We start from the raw sequence: 18083 nt of genomic DNA on the forward strand, positions 1-18083 counted from the left end.
TAAGTTGGTAGCCAACCTGGGCAACTTATTGAGACCCTATCTCCAGATAAAATTTTTTAAAAGGCTTGGAGGTGGGAGTGGGTGCAGCTCAGAGGAAGAGTGCTTGCCTAGCAAGGCCCTGTGCTCAATTCCCAGTACTTTAGGAAAAAAAGAGCCAATGTAGCAGCTTTGTCTCTCCTGGAGTTGCCTCTCCTAGAATTGCATATCAGGTCTTAACTGCTTAGTTCCTCACTAGTGATACAATTCATCAAGGAAACTATTAATCCCTTACATCTTTCTCTAACTCTAGTATCCTCTAGATGCTAGCTAGAGAAAAATACTTCTGATTGCCTCCCTTTACCTATCTCAGTGAGTTCTTGGGTCAGTAGGCCTTAATCCTGCTGTATCTAACAGGATGTATACTTTGACTCTTGCCTCTTTGTTTCACAGTTCATCAACTTACATGAGAATGGCCAGAATAATGCCGATGGTGTGAGTGAGCATGCTGTTGCAGAGTTGTGGCTACAGCACAGCTTACAGTGCCACTGCCTCTCAGCCCAGCTCCGACCTCTGCTTGGGGATAGACAGTATATCAGAAAATTCTACACAGGTGGGTAGAGATCACTTAGGGTTGCTGTATATACTTCCTTATTCTCTTCTTCTATTCCTCTATAAGGTCTCTCTAATTCCAGAGCCTCATATTTTTCACTTGTTGCCAAGAGATTCTTACTTAGAAACATATCCTGTCTTCCCTTTCACCTCCCTTGAAAAACAATAAAACCTTATGCTAAGTATTCCACTATACCCATACACATAAATCAGTAATGGTGTAACCAAAATGTACGTAACAACCATTTATTGAGAGTTTCTGTTGGGCCAGGCACTGTGATACTGTCCTCATCACAATAATCCCTAAGAGTCAGGCATTAGTACTCCTATTTTCCCATCAGAGAAACAGAGTTCAAGGAGGTTAGGTGATTTGGCCAAAGTCACCCAGAGCCAGAATTTAGTCTGTCTTTTTTTTTGAAACCTCTTATCTTGAGCTCTTTGCTTACTGGACATGGCTTAGCTTCTCCTATACTTTACTTGTCCCTAATTCCCTTTCTCCCTTCAGTGGAATGTTTCTCCTCAATTCTTTTTTTTTTTTTTTTTTTTTTTTTTAGATATTTATTTATTTATTTTTTAGTTCTCGGCAGACACAACATCTTTGTTTGTATGTGGTGCTGAGGATCGTACCCGGGCCGCACGCATGCCAGGCGAGCGCGCTACCACTTGAGCCACATCTCCAGCCCCTCCTCAATTCTTTTTACTTTCTTTCTCTTTCTTTCCCTGAGCTTCTCTCTCCCAGGGCCATTCAAGGAGGCCAAAGCTCTCCCTGCTGGATTTCATCTCTGTGATAACTTTTCTCTTCCCAGATACTGCTTTCCTCCTAAGTGATGCCCACGTCACAGCCATGCTTCAATGCCTGGAAGCTGTGGAACAGAACAACCCCCGCCTCCTGGCTCAGATTGATGCATCTATGGTAAAGAGGACAAGGAATTATCCATGTCTGTGCTGGGCCCCAGACCTCATCATGATTTAATTCACAGTAGCAAATGACTTTTTCACAGAGGCAGTTGTGAATGGAAAGACTTTTATTTTTATTTTTATTTTTTTGTGTGTGATGCCGGGGATCAAACCCAGGACCTCTTACATGCTAAGCAAGTGCTTTACCACTAAGCTTTACCTCTTAGTTCCTAAGACTTCCATTTCTAAAAATATTTAAAAAACAAAGAGGTACCATTAAGTTTCTTTGTTTACATTGTGCTAGGGATCAAACCTAGGGCCTTACATGGTAGGCAAGGGTTCTACCACTGAATTAGATACTTATTGAAGCCGCCATTAAATACTTATTGAAGCCAGAAACATGAGAGGCTGAGAAAAGAGGATCCCAAGTTTGAGGCCAGCCTCAGTAACTTAGCAAGACCCTGTCTTAAAACAAAAAATAAAAAGGGCCGAGGATATGTCTCAGTAGTAGTTAAGTACCCTATACCAAAAACAAACAAATGAAAAACTTATTGAAGTGAAAAATCTAAGCTTAGGTCTTATTTGCTGTCGTGGAAGTAGGAGTGGGGTAGGGAGGTGTAGGTGTTTTTTAAGGCCTATGGCCCTTGGTCTGAGTAAATACCTCCTTAATGCAGGTTTGATGAAGAGCTGGGGAGAAGAAGGTTAGTTCTGAATTCGGAGTTGGTTTAAAGTGTCATACCTGGTATGGGTTAATGGTACATGGGACTATTTTTTTCCTTGGGTATAAAGAAAATTTTATTACCTATAATAAGCTTACCCCATCTACTTAGACCACCTAGAAGGATTCCAGTGCAGAAGCTGTGGTGTACAGCAGGACTTCACAGTTTCAGTTTATGCTGTATTAGAAGGTAGCTGTGCTATATTTATAGGATCTGGCTCTAGTCCAGGCTTGCTGCCAAAGGCCAGCTTTTATCAGCATTTCTGAAGTATTGACTGCCTCTCCTGTGAGGGCCTCTATCCTTGACTCTGACAAATGTTTTGTTTTGTTTTAGTTTGCCAGAAAGCACGAGAGCCCACTGCTGGTGACAAAGAGCCAGAGCCTGACAGCTCTGCCTGGTTCCACATGTACCCCTCCAACCAGCTATGCTCAGCATTCCTACTTTGGGTCCTCCTCTGGTCTCCACCAATCTGTGCCCAACCACAGTTCAGGTATGGATGCAGGAAGGGTGGTGGTTCCATGCATCTCCAGGCCTGGAAAGTAGAGGACTTTGTAAGTGCTCACAGACTGGGAATTGAGACTTGAGTTGGTATAGGTTGTCAAACTTCATATATATTTAAAAAGTTATATAAATATAACATAATTAAAGTAATAGAGGGGGGCTGGGGATATAGCTCAGTTGGTAGAGTGCTTGCCTAGCATGCACAAGGCTGTGGGTTCAATCCTCAGCACCACAAAAAAAAAAAAAGTAATAAAGAGATATTTTTAGATTCTTTTTTCCCTCACATTTTTATGGGTGTATTATAGTGTTTTTGGATTATTTTGAGTTTCTAATCTACAGTGAAAGAAGGCATTTAATAATTGCTAACATTTTTTGAGTGCCTACAACATGCTGGTCTCTATTATAATCTGTTTATATGTAGTATCTCATTTGATTCTTAAAACAGTCCTGTGAGGGAGGTGATGTTATTATTATTGCTCATTTTGCAGATGAGGAGTACATAACCACAGGACATAAAGCCTCTATCTCAAGAGCCCAAGATCTTGACCTAGCTGCTTCTAAATAATTTTTCACTTTAATTGACTTACCTTTTCTGATGTAACATCTGTCCTCAGCACCCAGTAATGATAGAGAATTGGTCTTAAGTTGTGGAGAAGCCTTTCATGCATACTGTAGACCTCTAGATTACTCTTTTTTTTTAATATTTATTTTTTTCTTTTTTAGATTTAGTAGAAAATTTAATGTGTTATGTGTTATGGCTTATAGGTAATAGATATTCTTTTTAATTTTAATTTTTATTGTTAGCTTACCTTCCTTTCCCTTATTCTTTATTTTTTATATTTTAGAAAGAAGATCTACTTCCTTTTCCCTCTCCAGTGTTCCCCAGAAACCTCAAGAAAGCAGAGGACACCTCTCACTAGCAGAGGATCAAACCATCCAAGCTCCCGAGCTTTCAGACTCTGCACTAGCCAGGGATTCTGCGTTGACCCCAAATGAGATGAGCTCCAGCACTCTGACCAGCCCTATAGAGGCATCCTGGGTTAGCAGCCAGAATGATTCGCCAAGTGATGCCAGTGAGGGACCTGAGTACCTGGCCATTGGCAACCTGGACCCCCATGGCCGGACTGCCAGCTGTCAGAGTCACAGCAGCAATGCTGAGAGTAGCAGTTCCAATTTGTTCTCCTCTGGTAGCTCCCAGAAGCCAGATTCTGCTTCTTCTTCTTTAGGGGACCAAGAGGGTGGGGGGCAGAGTCAGCTGTCCAGTGTCCTTCGAAGATCTAGCTTCTCAGAGGGGCAGACTGTCACTGTATCCAGTGGGACAAAGAAGAGCCACATTCGTTCCCATTCAGATACCAACATTGCCTCCAGAGGAGCCCCAGGTAATGGTGCGCACCAACCACTAGTTAGCAAGATGACCCCTTGACTTTAGGGTGGAAGGGAACATTTGTTCTTATGGCTTTCCAAGCACCAGAAAGAGGTTATGTTTCTGATGACATGAGATTCTGCTTTATAGTGAAAGAGAGAACTTTGGAATGTAATACTGATAATCAAGAAATGTCTTGAATATATTTGTTTATTCCTTTATATATTGCTAAATACTAAATACTTTCCTGGATATATTAGTTCCTTGGCATCAGAGGATAGTGTGACTCATCACATTTCAAGTTTTAAATGATCTCTTGTACTAAGGGAATATATTAAAGAGCTTTAAAAATAATCCCATTAAATTCCTCCCCTTCCTGTGATTCCTTGGAACTTTGGTCAGGATATAATACCAGTATGAGAGAAGCAGTGATATTAGGGTTTCCTAATTAAAACTAGGAATATAAGTATAGGACCTGGTAACCAAGCTGGTGGGGCTGAGGGACAGGTAAAGAGATCCTGGCCCCTGGGAATGCTATCCCCTTAACACTAGGTGAGCAGAGAGCAGGCTGGACCTGGGGAAGGTGGGTTTCATTGCTTTTGCCATCTCCCTGCCATCATCCTTCCTGGGTTGTTGGTATCTGGCAGACTTTGTTTGGATTTCACTTATAGCAGAATCTCCATAACAGCAAGACCATTCCGGGTCAGAAAACTCCAGAAATAAAATATAAAAAATTTTTAAAAATTAAGGATAAAAAGGATTCCCTTAGCAACTGGAGCTGCCATTGCTTCTCTGTAATTTTTAGAAAGAAAAGAACCTAAGGGCCTCATCTAAAACTTTCCAAATGGCAAATTTTATCTGTTTTTCCTCAAGAATTTGACTTATTGGAACTTTTAAAGAAAAAAATCTCCAAATCAAAGCCTGTCTTCCCATGAGCTTTCTTAGATGTGAAGAGTGCGCTTGGGTTAGATCCTCATGTCACATCTTATACTTTAGGCCTGGTGTCTACTGTATTCCAGGTCATTGGCCTTTGAGCATGTAAAACTTCCCTGCCCCCATTCTTGAATCCACATGGATTCCAGAAACCATGGTAACCTGCATGGGAAAAGGGAGCCTGTGAAAACCTATGCAGAAGGGTCTGAGGGAGTATGGGTCATGTGTAGCTTCTTGTACAAGTCATCCTTCCTTTAGCACTGGGGTTCCCTTTTGGAGTTATGTCCCCACCTCTGCCAGGTAAAAGACATAGTTTTTTTGTTTGTTTGTTTTTGTTTTTTTTCCTCTCTCTCTCTAATCTTGTTTGCTCTGTCTGGACTCTTCTCTATACTTGTCTGTTTACCTACAGGAGGCCCCAGGAATATCACCATTATAGTTGAAGATCCCATTGCAGGTTTGGGAGCCAGTCCTCTACCTTCTCTCCTTTCTGCTCCTTTGTGACCACCTTGCTTAGTTGAAAACGTCTTTTTACAGTCTGGTGTCAAATCAAGTCTGGCTAGTCTGGTCCTGTTATGATGTTAGGACCTGTCTGTAAAATGACAGTGATACTTAATGTGATATATGTTCTTCTCACAACTTCCATATGCCTCCTTCAGTTTCCCATCAGCTTCTGGGAGGCAGAATCAAGACTTAGTGATTAATTTTTGCCCAAAGGTAAAACAAAGACCTACTATTTATCTAAGGCCTCTTGATGAATCAGTGACAGAATGTTTCTTTTCACTGAATACTTACTGTGGCTTATTTTATTTTCCTTGACTTAACACCAGAATGTGTTTTATCCCCTTTCTGTGGTTTTGGATATACTTGCATGTTTTCTGCCTGTCAAGAGTCCCATTTCCTTTTTCTTACATATGTTTTCATAACCCTGTGAGTCCCCATACCCCATTCCAACCATTGCACATTTTTCTAGTGACTTGAATCTGTTTCTTTGGTTTTCATGGTGGTGTCTCCTGTATTCCAGATCATTGGCCTTTGAGCATGTAAAACTCAAACATTTGTGTTGCATTCTGGGTACTGTGATTCATGAAAATATTAATGCTGTAGGAATGTGTCTACAAGACAGTGGTGAGAAAGGACTGAAAACCATGGCCTCCTGGTAATGAGTGAAGCTGCTAGGTATCTAGGTACTCTGAAAAGAGAAAGTTTAAGAGGAAATAAAGTGTGCAGAATCATCATTTAGAAGAGCATATTTGTTCTTAAGAGGATGAGAAATTATAAGAAGACAGATTTTGAGTGAGTGTAAGGAAATGCTAAGAATTAGTTGGGTGGGCAGCATTAGGAGGTAGTGTACTCAATGTGCAAAGGCTGAATAGCCATATCTTGTAAAGAAGTAAGGTTTCTGTTGTGTTTGGAATCTAAAAATTTCCTTCCAAGACATGGTTTCTTACCAAGGTTTCATGGTGACTGCTAGGTTGTCCTCAGTTGGTGGTGAGGAGCAGAGCCCACTACTAGGGCTACCAGAAGTGTCTGAGGCCCAAGGAGAAAGCTGATTTCTCTTACCATGTAGTAGCATTTTTTTTTTTTTTTTTTTTTGCAATAGGAGCAGCAGACAAGTTGGTACCATTTTCCATGGAAATAGGTTAGATGTGTTTCAATCATTCATCTTCCCAGAGCACCCTGCTCATGTCTTAGGCATCCACCTGCTCTTCTACCTGCTTTTCCCTCTGGCACTAGAAATTTTGTGTTTCTTTTTGGAGAATATCAATTTCCCATTTCCTGTAATCCCTGCCTGCTGCTGTTTTTCCATTTCCAGCTCTTACTAGTCTTATTCCAAGGCACCTCCTGCTTTGCCAACCTTATCATGAAACCTCTGTCTTCCTTTTCCAGTCACTGAGCCCTTTGATTTCAAGGCCATTGTCTTTAGCTTCTTCAGCGCTCTCTCTCTCTCTCTCTCTCTCTCTCTCTCTCTCTCTCTCTCTCTCTCTCTCTCTCTCTTGTTTTTTTGGTGCTGGGGATAAAACAAAATCAAAACCCAGGGCCTCACTTATGCATGCCAAGAAAATACTCTACCACTGAGCTACAACCCTAACAACCTATAGACTATTTGCTCAATTAGTTTGTCAAGTGGTTAGAAACTGGCTGATATTCCTGTAACATTTGGTTGGATGGCAAATAACTAAATTGATTCATTTTGATTTGATACTTTTCACCTTTGTGTTGTCCCATTCTAGATCATGTTTTCTCTCTTCCAACTGATTTCCCATTCCTTTCCTCTACGTGTTCTGTTTTCTTGGGCTGTTAACTATTAATATGCTACCCTTTTCCTTCTTAGGTGGGCTTTGGGAATGGTAGCAGTTAAATGTTGAAACTCCAGATTGGGAATGTATCTGTTGCTTACTTCTGTGTGTGTTTTTACTTCCTGGTGTGGTGACTGACACTAGAATCCTGCAATGATAAGTCGAAGTTAAGAGGCCCCTTTCCTTACTCTGTTCAGAGCAGTGAAGTCAGCACACCCAGCTCTCTGTACCTGGAGTATGGTAAGTGAGTGCTAGGAAGGCTAGGGATGAAATGGTGTCTTTTCTTTGCTTTCTCCTCCTGCCTGATAAAGCCTCAGCTTTTGTGCTCATCTCAACTCTGTGGAGGGTACACACTGTGCAGTCTGACCACCCCTTCTTCAACCCCTGTGCTAGAAATCATAGTCACCTGCCATTTCTCTTGGACCCCTCTGACTCTGGGGTCCCACTGTCTCTTATGTTGTAGGTATTATCACGGCACGTCTCTGTTGATCCAGATGGAATGGCTGTCTGAGAGGATGAGAGGGATGTTGAAAAGAGGCCTTTGAGTATCTGGGTTTAGTTACCAGAAGACAAGTTTCACATGGAAGTCATGTACAGAAGGAAGTTACTTGTGTCCTTTTCTGACTCTCAGCATGGGTTTTTAGATTTTTGTGTGTGTGGAGTAGGAGGGAGAGTATGTCGTCTATAAATTTAGATAGTGTAAGTATTGTCTCTGGACTCTCTCCATGTAGTTTACCATTCTCTAACTAAGAGGCTTAGTAGTGCTCTGGGACTCTTAAGAATCTGAGTAATTCTATTAGAAGATAGATATCTTACCTCTAATTCCTCATTATTTGGGAAGACATGAGAGTATCTTTAGTGGTAAAAATCTTTAGACTTCTTGAAGAAGTCTAAATTTAGCTGTTACAAATTTGCTTTTTGAGATAGAACTTTTTATATCTACATTCCATTTTCCCACAGAGGGTGGTCAGTACCTGTGCTCAGGAGAGGGCATGTTCCGAAGACCATCAGAAGGACAGTCCCTCATCAGCTATCTCTCTGAGCAAGACTTTGGTAGCTGTGCAGACCTTGAAAAGGTGAGGAATCAAAGGGTCTGATGAAGAACTCATTCGTTGGAAGATCTGGCCTGAGGATCTGTGATGCCATTTGTTTGAAAGAGATTTTAGGTTTATAGCAGTGTCATGAGTATAGCCTGCAGTAAATATAAAGTCCAGCAATTTCTGTTTCTGAGGAACTCCTCAGGAAATGTGTTTCTCATCGAGTCCAAAATATTAGCAGTTTTATTCTAGAAGCTATGCTGGGCAGAGAAACATTCAATTTTAGGCACATGATTATTGTTTCCTCTATCCTGGAACCTTAGATAAATTCTATTTCCAGGACTTCTGTATTTCATGCTTAGGCTCAGATACATAATAAATAACAACTATGCAGCATTTTTTAGACAACAAAACACTCATATCTTGAAAACATTGACCTTAATACTTCATGTGTGAGTACATGAACTTGGAAAAGAGCCTGATTGAAATTTCTGGGCATCTTCTCTTTTTTCCTTCGCTAGGCAAAGAACTTTTCACACTTTATTCCTAGGCTTCTTCAGCTTATTAACTGCAAAAAAAATGAATTACATATAAGCAAAAACTAAAAAGAACTGCAGTGTCCTAGCAGGTTGGGCTTAAAAATATTAGAGAAGCTGGGTGTGGTGGTGCATGCCTATAATCCCAGAAGCTTGGGAGACTGAGGCAGGAAGATCACAAGTTCAAAGCCAGACTCAGCAGCTCAGCAAGGCCCTAAGCAACTTAGTGAGATCCTGTCTCAGAATAAAAAATGAAAAGGGCTGGGGATGTGGCTCAGTGGTTAAGCACCTCTGGCTTCAATCCCTGGTACCTAAAGAAAAGAAAAAGAAAAAAAAATAGTAGAGTGCTAGATTTTATCAAGTCCATAAACAAAACAATTTTAAAAAGCATAAGATAAATAGCAACTTCCTGTAACATCTTCAAGTTTTTTCTTCTTCAGAAGTTGACTCAATTCAACTTGCCTCATTCTTAAAAGCCTCATCAAAATTCTCCAATGATCTGGAACTTTATCACCATCACCATCTTCTCCCTTGGCAAGTGCTTTTCCATCCACAGCTGGGCAGAGCTTCAGCCAGTTTCCTTAAACTAGTCAGACTGTCTGTACTGTGCTGGTTTAACATATAATATTTCTGTCAGCTGCTTTGTCTTACCATGACCTATAATGGTGAAAATGTTTGTTACCAGAGATGCTTGCACTGAAGGTTTGTCAAGGTGGATAACTGTTCCTTGATTTATAAATACATTCACCCCTTCAGTATCAGAGATATTGTTTAGCCCTATGTTCTTTAAGGAAAATTAAAGTGTTTTGTGTTTTATTATCTACTGTAGTGGTTCTGTGAACCACCTTCTTCTCTCTGAGCAGTTCTTTCCCGCCAATACATTCTTGTGTCTAAATTTTGCTGAATTTTTCCTGGTTCATGATAGTTTCTTGTTGAAATTGAAATGGGACCGCATGGGGTACTTAATGCTGCATGGGGTCTTGGACTGACCAGCTGATATTTTCTTTTCATTTTTATATATAAAATGGAACAGGCATGCATGGTCAAGATAGCAAAGAGAATTTAGAGCAGATTTTCTTGTCATCTACTTTCCTTATAGTAGAAGTATGCATTTCCCCTGGGTGTTTTTGATAAGAGGAGTGCATGCCTTGGAAGGTCTGCTTTCCAACATTATAATAAGTGAGGCATTGAATACTTTTAGTTTATTTTTTGGTACCAAGGATAGAACCCAGGGGCACTTAACCACTAAGCCACATCCCGAGCCCTTTTTATATTTTTATTTAGAGACAGGATCTCGCCAAGTTGCTTAGAACCTCTCTAAGTTGCTGAAGCTGGCTTTGAACTTAGATCCTCCTGCCTCAGCCTCCCAAGCCACTGGGATTACAGGTGTGTGCCATGTGCCCAGCTTACTTTTAGTTCCTTAACATACAACTTCTTTGGTGCTTGCCTTCCCATAGGAGAATGCACACTTCAGCATTTCAGAGTCCTTGATTGCTGCCATCGAGCTAATGAAGTGCAACATGATGAGCCAATGCCTAGAAGAAGAGGAAGTAGAAGAAGAAGACAGTGATAAAGAAATCCAGGAACTGAAACAGAAGATCCGCCTTCGGCGCCAGCAGATCCGCACCAAGAATCTGCTCCCTATATACCAGGAGACTGAGCAAGGAAGTGAGTGAGGCCTGTAAACACATTTTTGTTCCTGCTTCTTCATGGCTTCAAGACAAGTTCAGTGCCTTGAGGGCTTTCGTTTCTGGTCTTCCTTTGGGAATTACATCCAAACCAAGGTTTTGTCACTGTCAGAAATATATTACTTTGTTATTTTTTTTTTTTTAAAGAGAGAGTGAGAGAGAGAGAGAGAGAGAGAGAGAGAATTTTTTAATATTTATTTCTTAGTTCTCGGCAGACACAACATCTTTGTTGGTATGTGGTGCTGAGGATCGAACCCGGGCCGCACGCATGCCAGACGAGCGCGCTACCGCCTGAGCCACATCCCCAGCCCCTTGTTATATTTTTTAAAAAATTTTGTAGTTGTAGATGGACAGAATGCCTTTATTTTATTTATTTTTATGTGGTGCCGATGATCGGAAACAATGCCACCTCATGCATGCTAGGCAAGCTCTCTGCTGCTGAGCTATACCCCAGACTTTGTTCTGTTTTTGAGAGCTTGTTTGGAGGTTCTAGCAGGGGAGCTCAGCTACTTGTATGCCCTTGACCAAAGATGCTCCTCCTCTATCAGGGACGATTGTTCTCTTTGAGCAAGAAGCTTTGGGAGGGACACACATGGAGCAGTGAGGAAAGGGACACTTTCTTAGCCAGCCAGATCATCTGAATCAACCCTGGTGATCAATGAGGGTGATAGATGTCGAAGCCAGATTGCCCTCACATCCCCTTTGTTCTATTTTTGTTACCAGACCAAGAATACTTATTCCAGAATTCATCCATTTCCTACATCAGAAATGGCTTCCTTCCAAAATAGATTTCTGATGTAAGGAAAACTAAGACCACTGATTCCAGATTGACTTCCCAAATACTAATGCCTCCTATTTACATGAAATCTTCTAAGGTTATAAATCAACAAGAGCTAGTTTCCATTTCAACAGCTTCACTTCCAACAAAGGTTTGATATACATTTAAGTCCTACCAGTTACCTTTTACTGTGACATTGGAGGAGTAGGAGATCTATTTCTGTTCTATTTATTGTTATTGTTTTTATTATTATTATTATTTTTTTTTGATAGGCTTTCGGGTCACCTCCAGTAGTTCCCAATTTAGTTCCCGTGATTCAGCACAGTTCTCTGATTCTGGTTCTGGTGATGAAGTTGATGAATTTGAAGTCCAAGGTAAGAAGTGATACTTTGTTACTGGGAGCTTTTGTTATTTGTTTCTTTCAATTTGGAATCATATGCTGTGAAACTCCCTAAGTAGAAGTTCTTCATTATGGTCCATTAGGGAATGTTGTAACCCATTAGGGATACTGAAAGGAACAACTTCTTATGTTAGAAACAAAACCCCTTTATGGGTTCACTCCACCAAAACAAACCAAACCTATTTTTAGAAAAAAATTGGGGGGTATACTGGAGATTGAACCCAAGGGTGCTTGATATTGAACTATATCCCCAGCCCTTTTTATTTTTTATTTTGAGAAAGAGTCTCATGAAGTTGCTTAGGGACTTGCTAAGTTGCTGAGGCTGGCCTGGAATCTGGGATCTTCTGCCTCAGCCTCACAAGTCACTGGGATTACAGCATGTGCCAATGTACCTGGAAATACCCTTTATTATTTATTTATTTATTTATTTATTTTTTAGTTTTTTGCGGGCACTACATCTTTGTTTGTATGTGGTGCTGAGGATCGAACCTGGGCCGCACACATGCCAGGCGAGCGCGCTACCACTTGAGCCACATCCCCAGCCCTGGAAATACCCTTTAAATACCCTTAAGCAGAAAAGAAAAGAACCATGAAAAGAAGTGTTCCAGTTGGAGTGGGCTGACAGTTGAAGTCACCCTGACGCTTTTTTTTTTGCATTGTGATTCTTCCTTCTAGTTCATGTACCTCATGAAATTAGAATCCTATCCTCTTATGCCCCATAACACAACTAAAATTGTTTTGAATTATTCAAAAGAAGCTTTATTATTATTCTTCTTGTCTCAAAAGGACAAGAAGAATCATTGAGGAGGAAGCAAAAAGGAAAATAAATCAAGTTCACAAAGTGGAGCTTTAATTTCTGACCTCCTAAGTGCTAACTTGTTATAACAGAATCATAGATTCTTATTAGAAGTATCAGCATATAGAAGGAGAGGGGCTCCCAACCAGGAGGTCAGTTGTATTAAATCATATTAATGTTCCATTCCTTCATATCATAGGTTTCTTCAAGTTCTCATCAGTGAGACAAACAAAAATAGTTCCAGTACATAAGTTCTTCCCCATGGGTGAAACCAAGAGTAAGTTCCAGGTAGAGCTGAATTGTGTCTATAATACTCCATTATGACATTGTAACATGGGGTAAATGTTAGAGAACCCATTCATCTGTACAGACCTCCAGATGAAGTAGTCAGGTTTTTTTTTTCTACTCAGAAAATCAGACTTAACACACATTTTTCAGGTCTCTAGCCTTCTGTGTTTTTCTTGATGTAGTTGATTTCTACAGGTATTTCTAATAGGTAGTCATTTAAAACTCCATTTTTTGTTTGTGGTTTTCCAGCAATGTTTCTGCATGTGGCACCAACTGGTTTTCCTCCAGTTTAGTTCTGACATTGACTACCTAGAGTTAACACAGATCCATGAGTTAAGGGCTCAATTTCACAAGATTGCTCCCACTTAAGATACCAGATGCAAGTGAGGTCACCCACATTCTTCCCTGCTGACTATGAATTCAGGGGTTCCTATGTCCCCTCTCCAGGACAGTCACCAGAATGACTCACAGAACTTAGGAAAGCACTATATTGCCAGATGTGGTGGCACACACCTGTAATCTCAGCAAATAGGGAGGCTGAGGGAGGAGGATTGCAAGTTCAAGGTCAACCTCAGCAATCTAGCAAGGCTATTAGAAACTTAGTGAGACCTTGTTTCAAAATAAAAAAAGGGCTGTGAATGTAGTTCAGTGGTCAAGTGGCCCTGGTTTTAATCCCTAGTACCAAAAAAAAAAAAAAACCCATTATGTCTATGATTTCAGTTTATTATAAAGAATACAAATAAATAGCCCCATGAAGAAGTCATAAAGCAAGATCCTGAAGAGTCCCTAGTGTAGGAACCTCCGTCTCTATGGAGTCAGAGTACACGACCCTCCTAGCACATGGATATGTTTACCTACCAGGCACCTTCCCCAAACCTTGTTGTTCCAAGTTTCATTATATGGAAAAGATTAATTAAGTCATTGGCCATTGGTAATTGAACTTAATCTTCTGCCCCTCTGTCCTCCATGGAGGTAAAGGGGAAGTCAAAGTTCCAACTCACTAATCATATAGTTGGTTCTTCTGGTGGCCAGCCCCATCCTGAAACTATCTGGGTGCCTACTAAGAGTCAGTTTATTAATACACACTCGGGTATGACTGAAAGGGATTCTTTATTAATGATAAAAGACATTTCTGTGACTTAGAAAAATCCAAGGGTTTGAGGACCTCTATACTAGGAACTAGGGATAAACAGGGTCTCACTAAGTTGCCCAGGCTGACCTTGAACTTGCAGTCCTCTTTCTTCAACCTCCCAAGTGACTGGGAATATAGGCTTGTACCACCACACCTGCCATATATTTATTTTTTTGTTGTGCCATAATGTTGTGATTGACTTGATCTCCAAAATTAAAAGAAAGTGAGAGAGAAAAAAAAAAAAAAAAAGAAAGTGAGAGGATTCCACCCTTTCAAGAGCAGCAGCAGAATTTCATGAGGGTAATATTAAGGCAAATTCTGAGTTTGCTGCTTTATCAGATGTGGAATAGTCCAGTTGGAGGCTAAATATGTTTCCTGAAGCAAAGCAGGAGGATGGGGAAGCTAATTGAGTCGACAAGGAAGTTGCCTAGGGAAGACATACAGTACATTACTGTTGGAAAACTATTGCTGCAGTTGTGGGCTCCCAGGAGATGTTTAATCAACTTATTCCCTAGTTAGTTCAGAATAAAAATCCTAAAGGAAAAGACCTTAAGACAGGGTTTCTCATCTTCTATGCAGTGCAATTCTTTGTTGTGAGGAACTGTCTTATATAGTAAAATATTTAGTATCATTTCTGGCCTCTGCCCACCAGATGCCAGTAGTACTCCTCTTCCCACTTGAGAGTCAGAAATGTCTCCAGATATTGCCAACATCACCCCTGATTAAGAACATTGTCAAGTTGGGGTTCTGGCTCAGTGGTAGAGCACTTGCCTAGCACACGTGAGGCACTGCGTTAGATCCTCAACATCTCATAAAAATAAATGAATAAAATAAAAGTATTGTGTTCATCTACAACAAAAAAATTAAAAAACAAAAACATTGTCTTATAAGGTCCTTGAGGCTAGATGAGTTTGGGAAGTAGCAGTAACTATCCAAGCTATAATGAGCATCTGCCTATTTGATGTAAGTTCCTAAAAGCTGTTTCATCTTTTGATCCCTGGAACATGTGGTATAGAATTGTCAATCTCATCAGGTTACTTCCTGTCAGAAAACTAAAGGGCCCCTTTTATAATCATTATTACACAGATGATAGCAAAGGATCTAACCTGAATCACATGTCAAAGAACGGACTCTCAGTGTCAATGGCCTCCATGTTCTCAGGTAGCCTGTGTTGGAAATGTGGATGTGCTTATACATGCATGTGTGTAAGTGTTTGCGCCAGCTTTTGTACATACTTGGCCATGTGAAACCTGTTAAAAGTAATGAGGACTACATGATCTGAAGATCTTATTAGAAAAAACTGGACTTAAGTGATAATAAGAAGGCAGGAACAATTCAGATATTCAGATATTTTTCCTCATATGACTCTATAAACAAACTCAAACTCAAAGTCTTCCATGAATTTGTCCTTGTTGATTCTTCCCTGCAGTGATCATTTTAGATTAAATAGTCATGGACTATGGAGGTAATGGATAGCTTAGAAAGAAATGGTTAAAGAATTTTTGTTCAAATATATAGGTAAGCTACTGCCACACATTTAGACAGCAAAAGTAGGACAGAATGCCATGAAACTTAGTCCACTTAGAGTTTGAGATTTGGAGAGCCAACTTTCAGAAAGCTACCTCTTCTGGGTACTTCATATATAATTAGGAATAGCTGCTGTAAATAGCCATCTTTAGTAATTGCTTTGTGATTCAAATATGTAGGTTTTCTATAGGTGTAGTTAATTGAAAGAAAGTAACAGTATTCTACTTAAAATGGTTTTAAAACACAAATGACAATAACTAAAACACTAAGAGAAGTAGGATGTAGCTCAGTGGTAGAGCATGGCCTAGCAAGGCCCTGCGTTCAATCCCCAGGACCAGACATATACCTTTTAATAATGTTAATATAATGTTTATGACTGTTCATATTGTCATCCACTAGAATTTGAATAATTATATAAGATTAATTTATATGATTAATTATTATATAAGATTAGATCAAGATTTAAAGAAATAAAACTAATTAGGTTCATTTTTCTCTAATCCTGCATTGTTGTAATGTATTTTAACATTAGTCTTCCATTGCTTGAGATTATCCTGTCACTTTTTAACTGGTTTCTGATGTGTTTACAACCACAATCTTTTGCTGATGCATTTATTGACTGTTGACTATTTCATCAGAGCATATTCAATCTGCTTTAATCATAAGGCATTCCTTTATTTGGTCTTCCTAATATCCTTCCCTTCCCAATTTTGGGAGCTTTCAAAATTTTATATATATGACAAGTTTTACACCAAGAATAAGAAAAAATTTTCAACTAAAAATCTACTTTTTCTTGTGATCCCCATTCTTGGAGTCTGAGGGACAGGGAGTATGGGGTGAGGTACCTTGCCTCAGACACATTATGGAAGGGGAATGAAAGGAAAGTCAGAAGTCACTCTTAAAAATGACAACTAAAGGACTAGGGATGTAGTCGAAGAGAGCTTGTGTGAGGTGCTGGGTTTGATAAGTCAAGTTTATGACTTAAGTTACATGTTCTTTCTGTACATAGTTTCCCAATTATATAAGTATAATTTACTATTCATTTTTCTCTTTTCTTTATTGCTTTCTGTTCTTTATCATGTGTTTCTGGTCTTTTATCAGGTTTGTTATTGGTTTAAGACTCTTCCTAAAAAGTATTTTACTTCTACTTCTTATTAACAGTCTTTCTAATCATGTCCAGAGGTTTACAGACACATTTCCATATGATCAGCTTAATAATAATTTATACTGTGGAAGAGTCTCTTGGGATACCATCATTAGGAAGGTCATCAGGATCCATAACACTCTTGAAAAAAAGTTTAAAGTACTTAAGCATCATTTTATGAATATCACCTATGATAAATCCTCTAAATATTGTAATAATCTACCAAGTCTAAATACTTTTCTTAGATTGTGATACATTAAATAGACCGTGTGGGACAAAAATGTTTAAAGTAAATAAATTTGAAAGTTCCTTATTTCTAACAATGAAGTTGGAGATAGACTTTGAGATCACAGTTTATTCATAAAAAGCTTAGTATTCATCATCATCTATATCTTTTTAAAAACTATTTAGGTATAATTTACATATCAAAACTCACCTACTTCAAGTGTACAGCTCATTGATTTTTTAGTAAATTTACCGAGGTTTGCAACCATTACCATCACCTAGTTTTATAACATTTTTATTGTCCCATTGTTATGGTTTGGATGTGAAGTATCCCCCAAAGCTCTTGTGAGAGACAATGTAAGGAGGCTTAGAGGAGAAATGATTGGGTTATGAGAACCTTTACCCAATCAGTGAATTAATTCCCTGATGGAATTAACTGAGTGGTAATTGAGGTAGGTAGGGTGTGGCTGGAGGAGATGGGTAATTGCAGGTGTCGCCTTTGAGGTATGTATTTTGTATCTGAGAATAGAGTCACTATCTCTGCCTGCCCCACCACTTTCTGATTATCATGTGAGCCATTTCTCTCTGCTACACTCTTCTGCCATAAAGTTCCTCAAGCCCTAAGGAATGGAGCCGGTTGTCCATGGACTGAGATTGATTCATAAGGAGTAAAGAGAATTCCAGAGATGACAGAAAGGACAAATGTAGTTGGCGATCACTTTTTCTAAGGCTGGGGTAGAGCACCTAGGGAAGGAACAAATGTGAAAGAGGGCCACATCCCCAGGCCTGAGATCCTGACCTTCTGGCTTACTGAACGGTAGAGAAGCTGAAGAGCTGCTTTGATATAGTACCAAGTAACACTGTGTACTAAGAGGCCATGCTACAATCCTTCTCTGGGAAACAATTTTCTGGAGTGTGTACTGATGGGTAGAGGAAAGTGCCTTATCTTTGAACTCAAATAATACTGGGAAAGCAGTTCATGGGAAGGTACTAAGCATCTGGCACTCACTTTTAGTTAAGTTCTCCCAGGAGTTGTTGAGAGAAATTGCTTATGAGTGGTACCACATAGTGGCACTCTGCTGCAAAGGTGCACAAGGCATACTTCTTAGCGTCCCTTAGTGCCTTCCACTGAAAAGAACACTGTACCAGCTGAAAGAGGAGAAATGGTTATGGATCCAGTTCTAATGCATTGTGAGCAAAAAGACAGATTTGTGGCTAAAAAATCAGTAAATTG

At 39.8% G+C, this 18083-nt stretch overlaps 1 protein-coding gene across 6 annotated transcripts in view; it reads left to right on the forward strand.

Annotated features, from left to right (window-relative positions):
* RUBCN (rubicon autophagy regulator) overlaps positions 1-18083 on the forward strand; it is a 73302-nt gene that overhangs the window by 38672 nt on the left and 16547 nt on the right. For 2 of the 6 annotated variants that reach the window (XM_081301267.1, XM_081301262.1), the window contains exons 4-13: positions 430-589; positions 1395-1501; positions 2538-2694; positions 3551-4084; positions 5411-5455; positions 7443-7538; positions 8259-8374; positions 10329-10539; positions 11610-11711; positions 15040-15114. In XM_081301267.1, coding sequence (XP_081157393.1) covers positions 430-589; positions 1395-1501; positions 2538-2694; positions 3551-4084; positions 5411-5455; positions 7443-7538; positions 8259-8374; positions 10329-10539; positions 11610-11711; positions 15040-15114 — 1603 coding nt within the window. The remainder of the gene's footprint in view (positions 1-429; positions 590-1394; positions 1502-2537; positions 2695-3550; positions 4085-5410; positions 5456-7442; positions 7539-8258; positions 8375-10328; positions 10540-11609; positions 11712-15039; positions 15115-18083) is intronic. The other 4 variants (XM_081301263.1, XM_081301264.1, XM_081301266.1 and 1 more) reach the window with 4 other exon arrangements.

Source organism: Spermophilus citellus (assembly GCF_964194105.1).
Source record: "Spermophilus citellus genome assembly, chromosome: 7".
Lineage (NCBI taxonomy): Eukaryota > Metazoa > Chordata > Mammalia > Rodentia > Sciuridae > Spermophilus > Spermophilus citellus.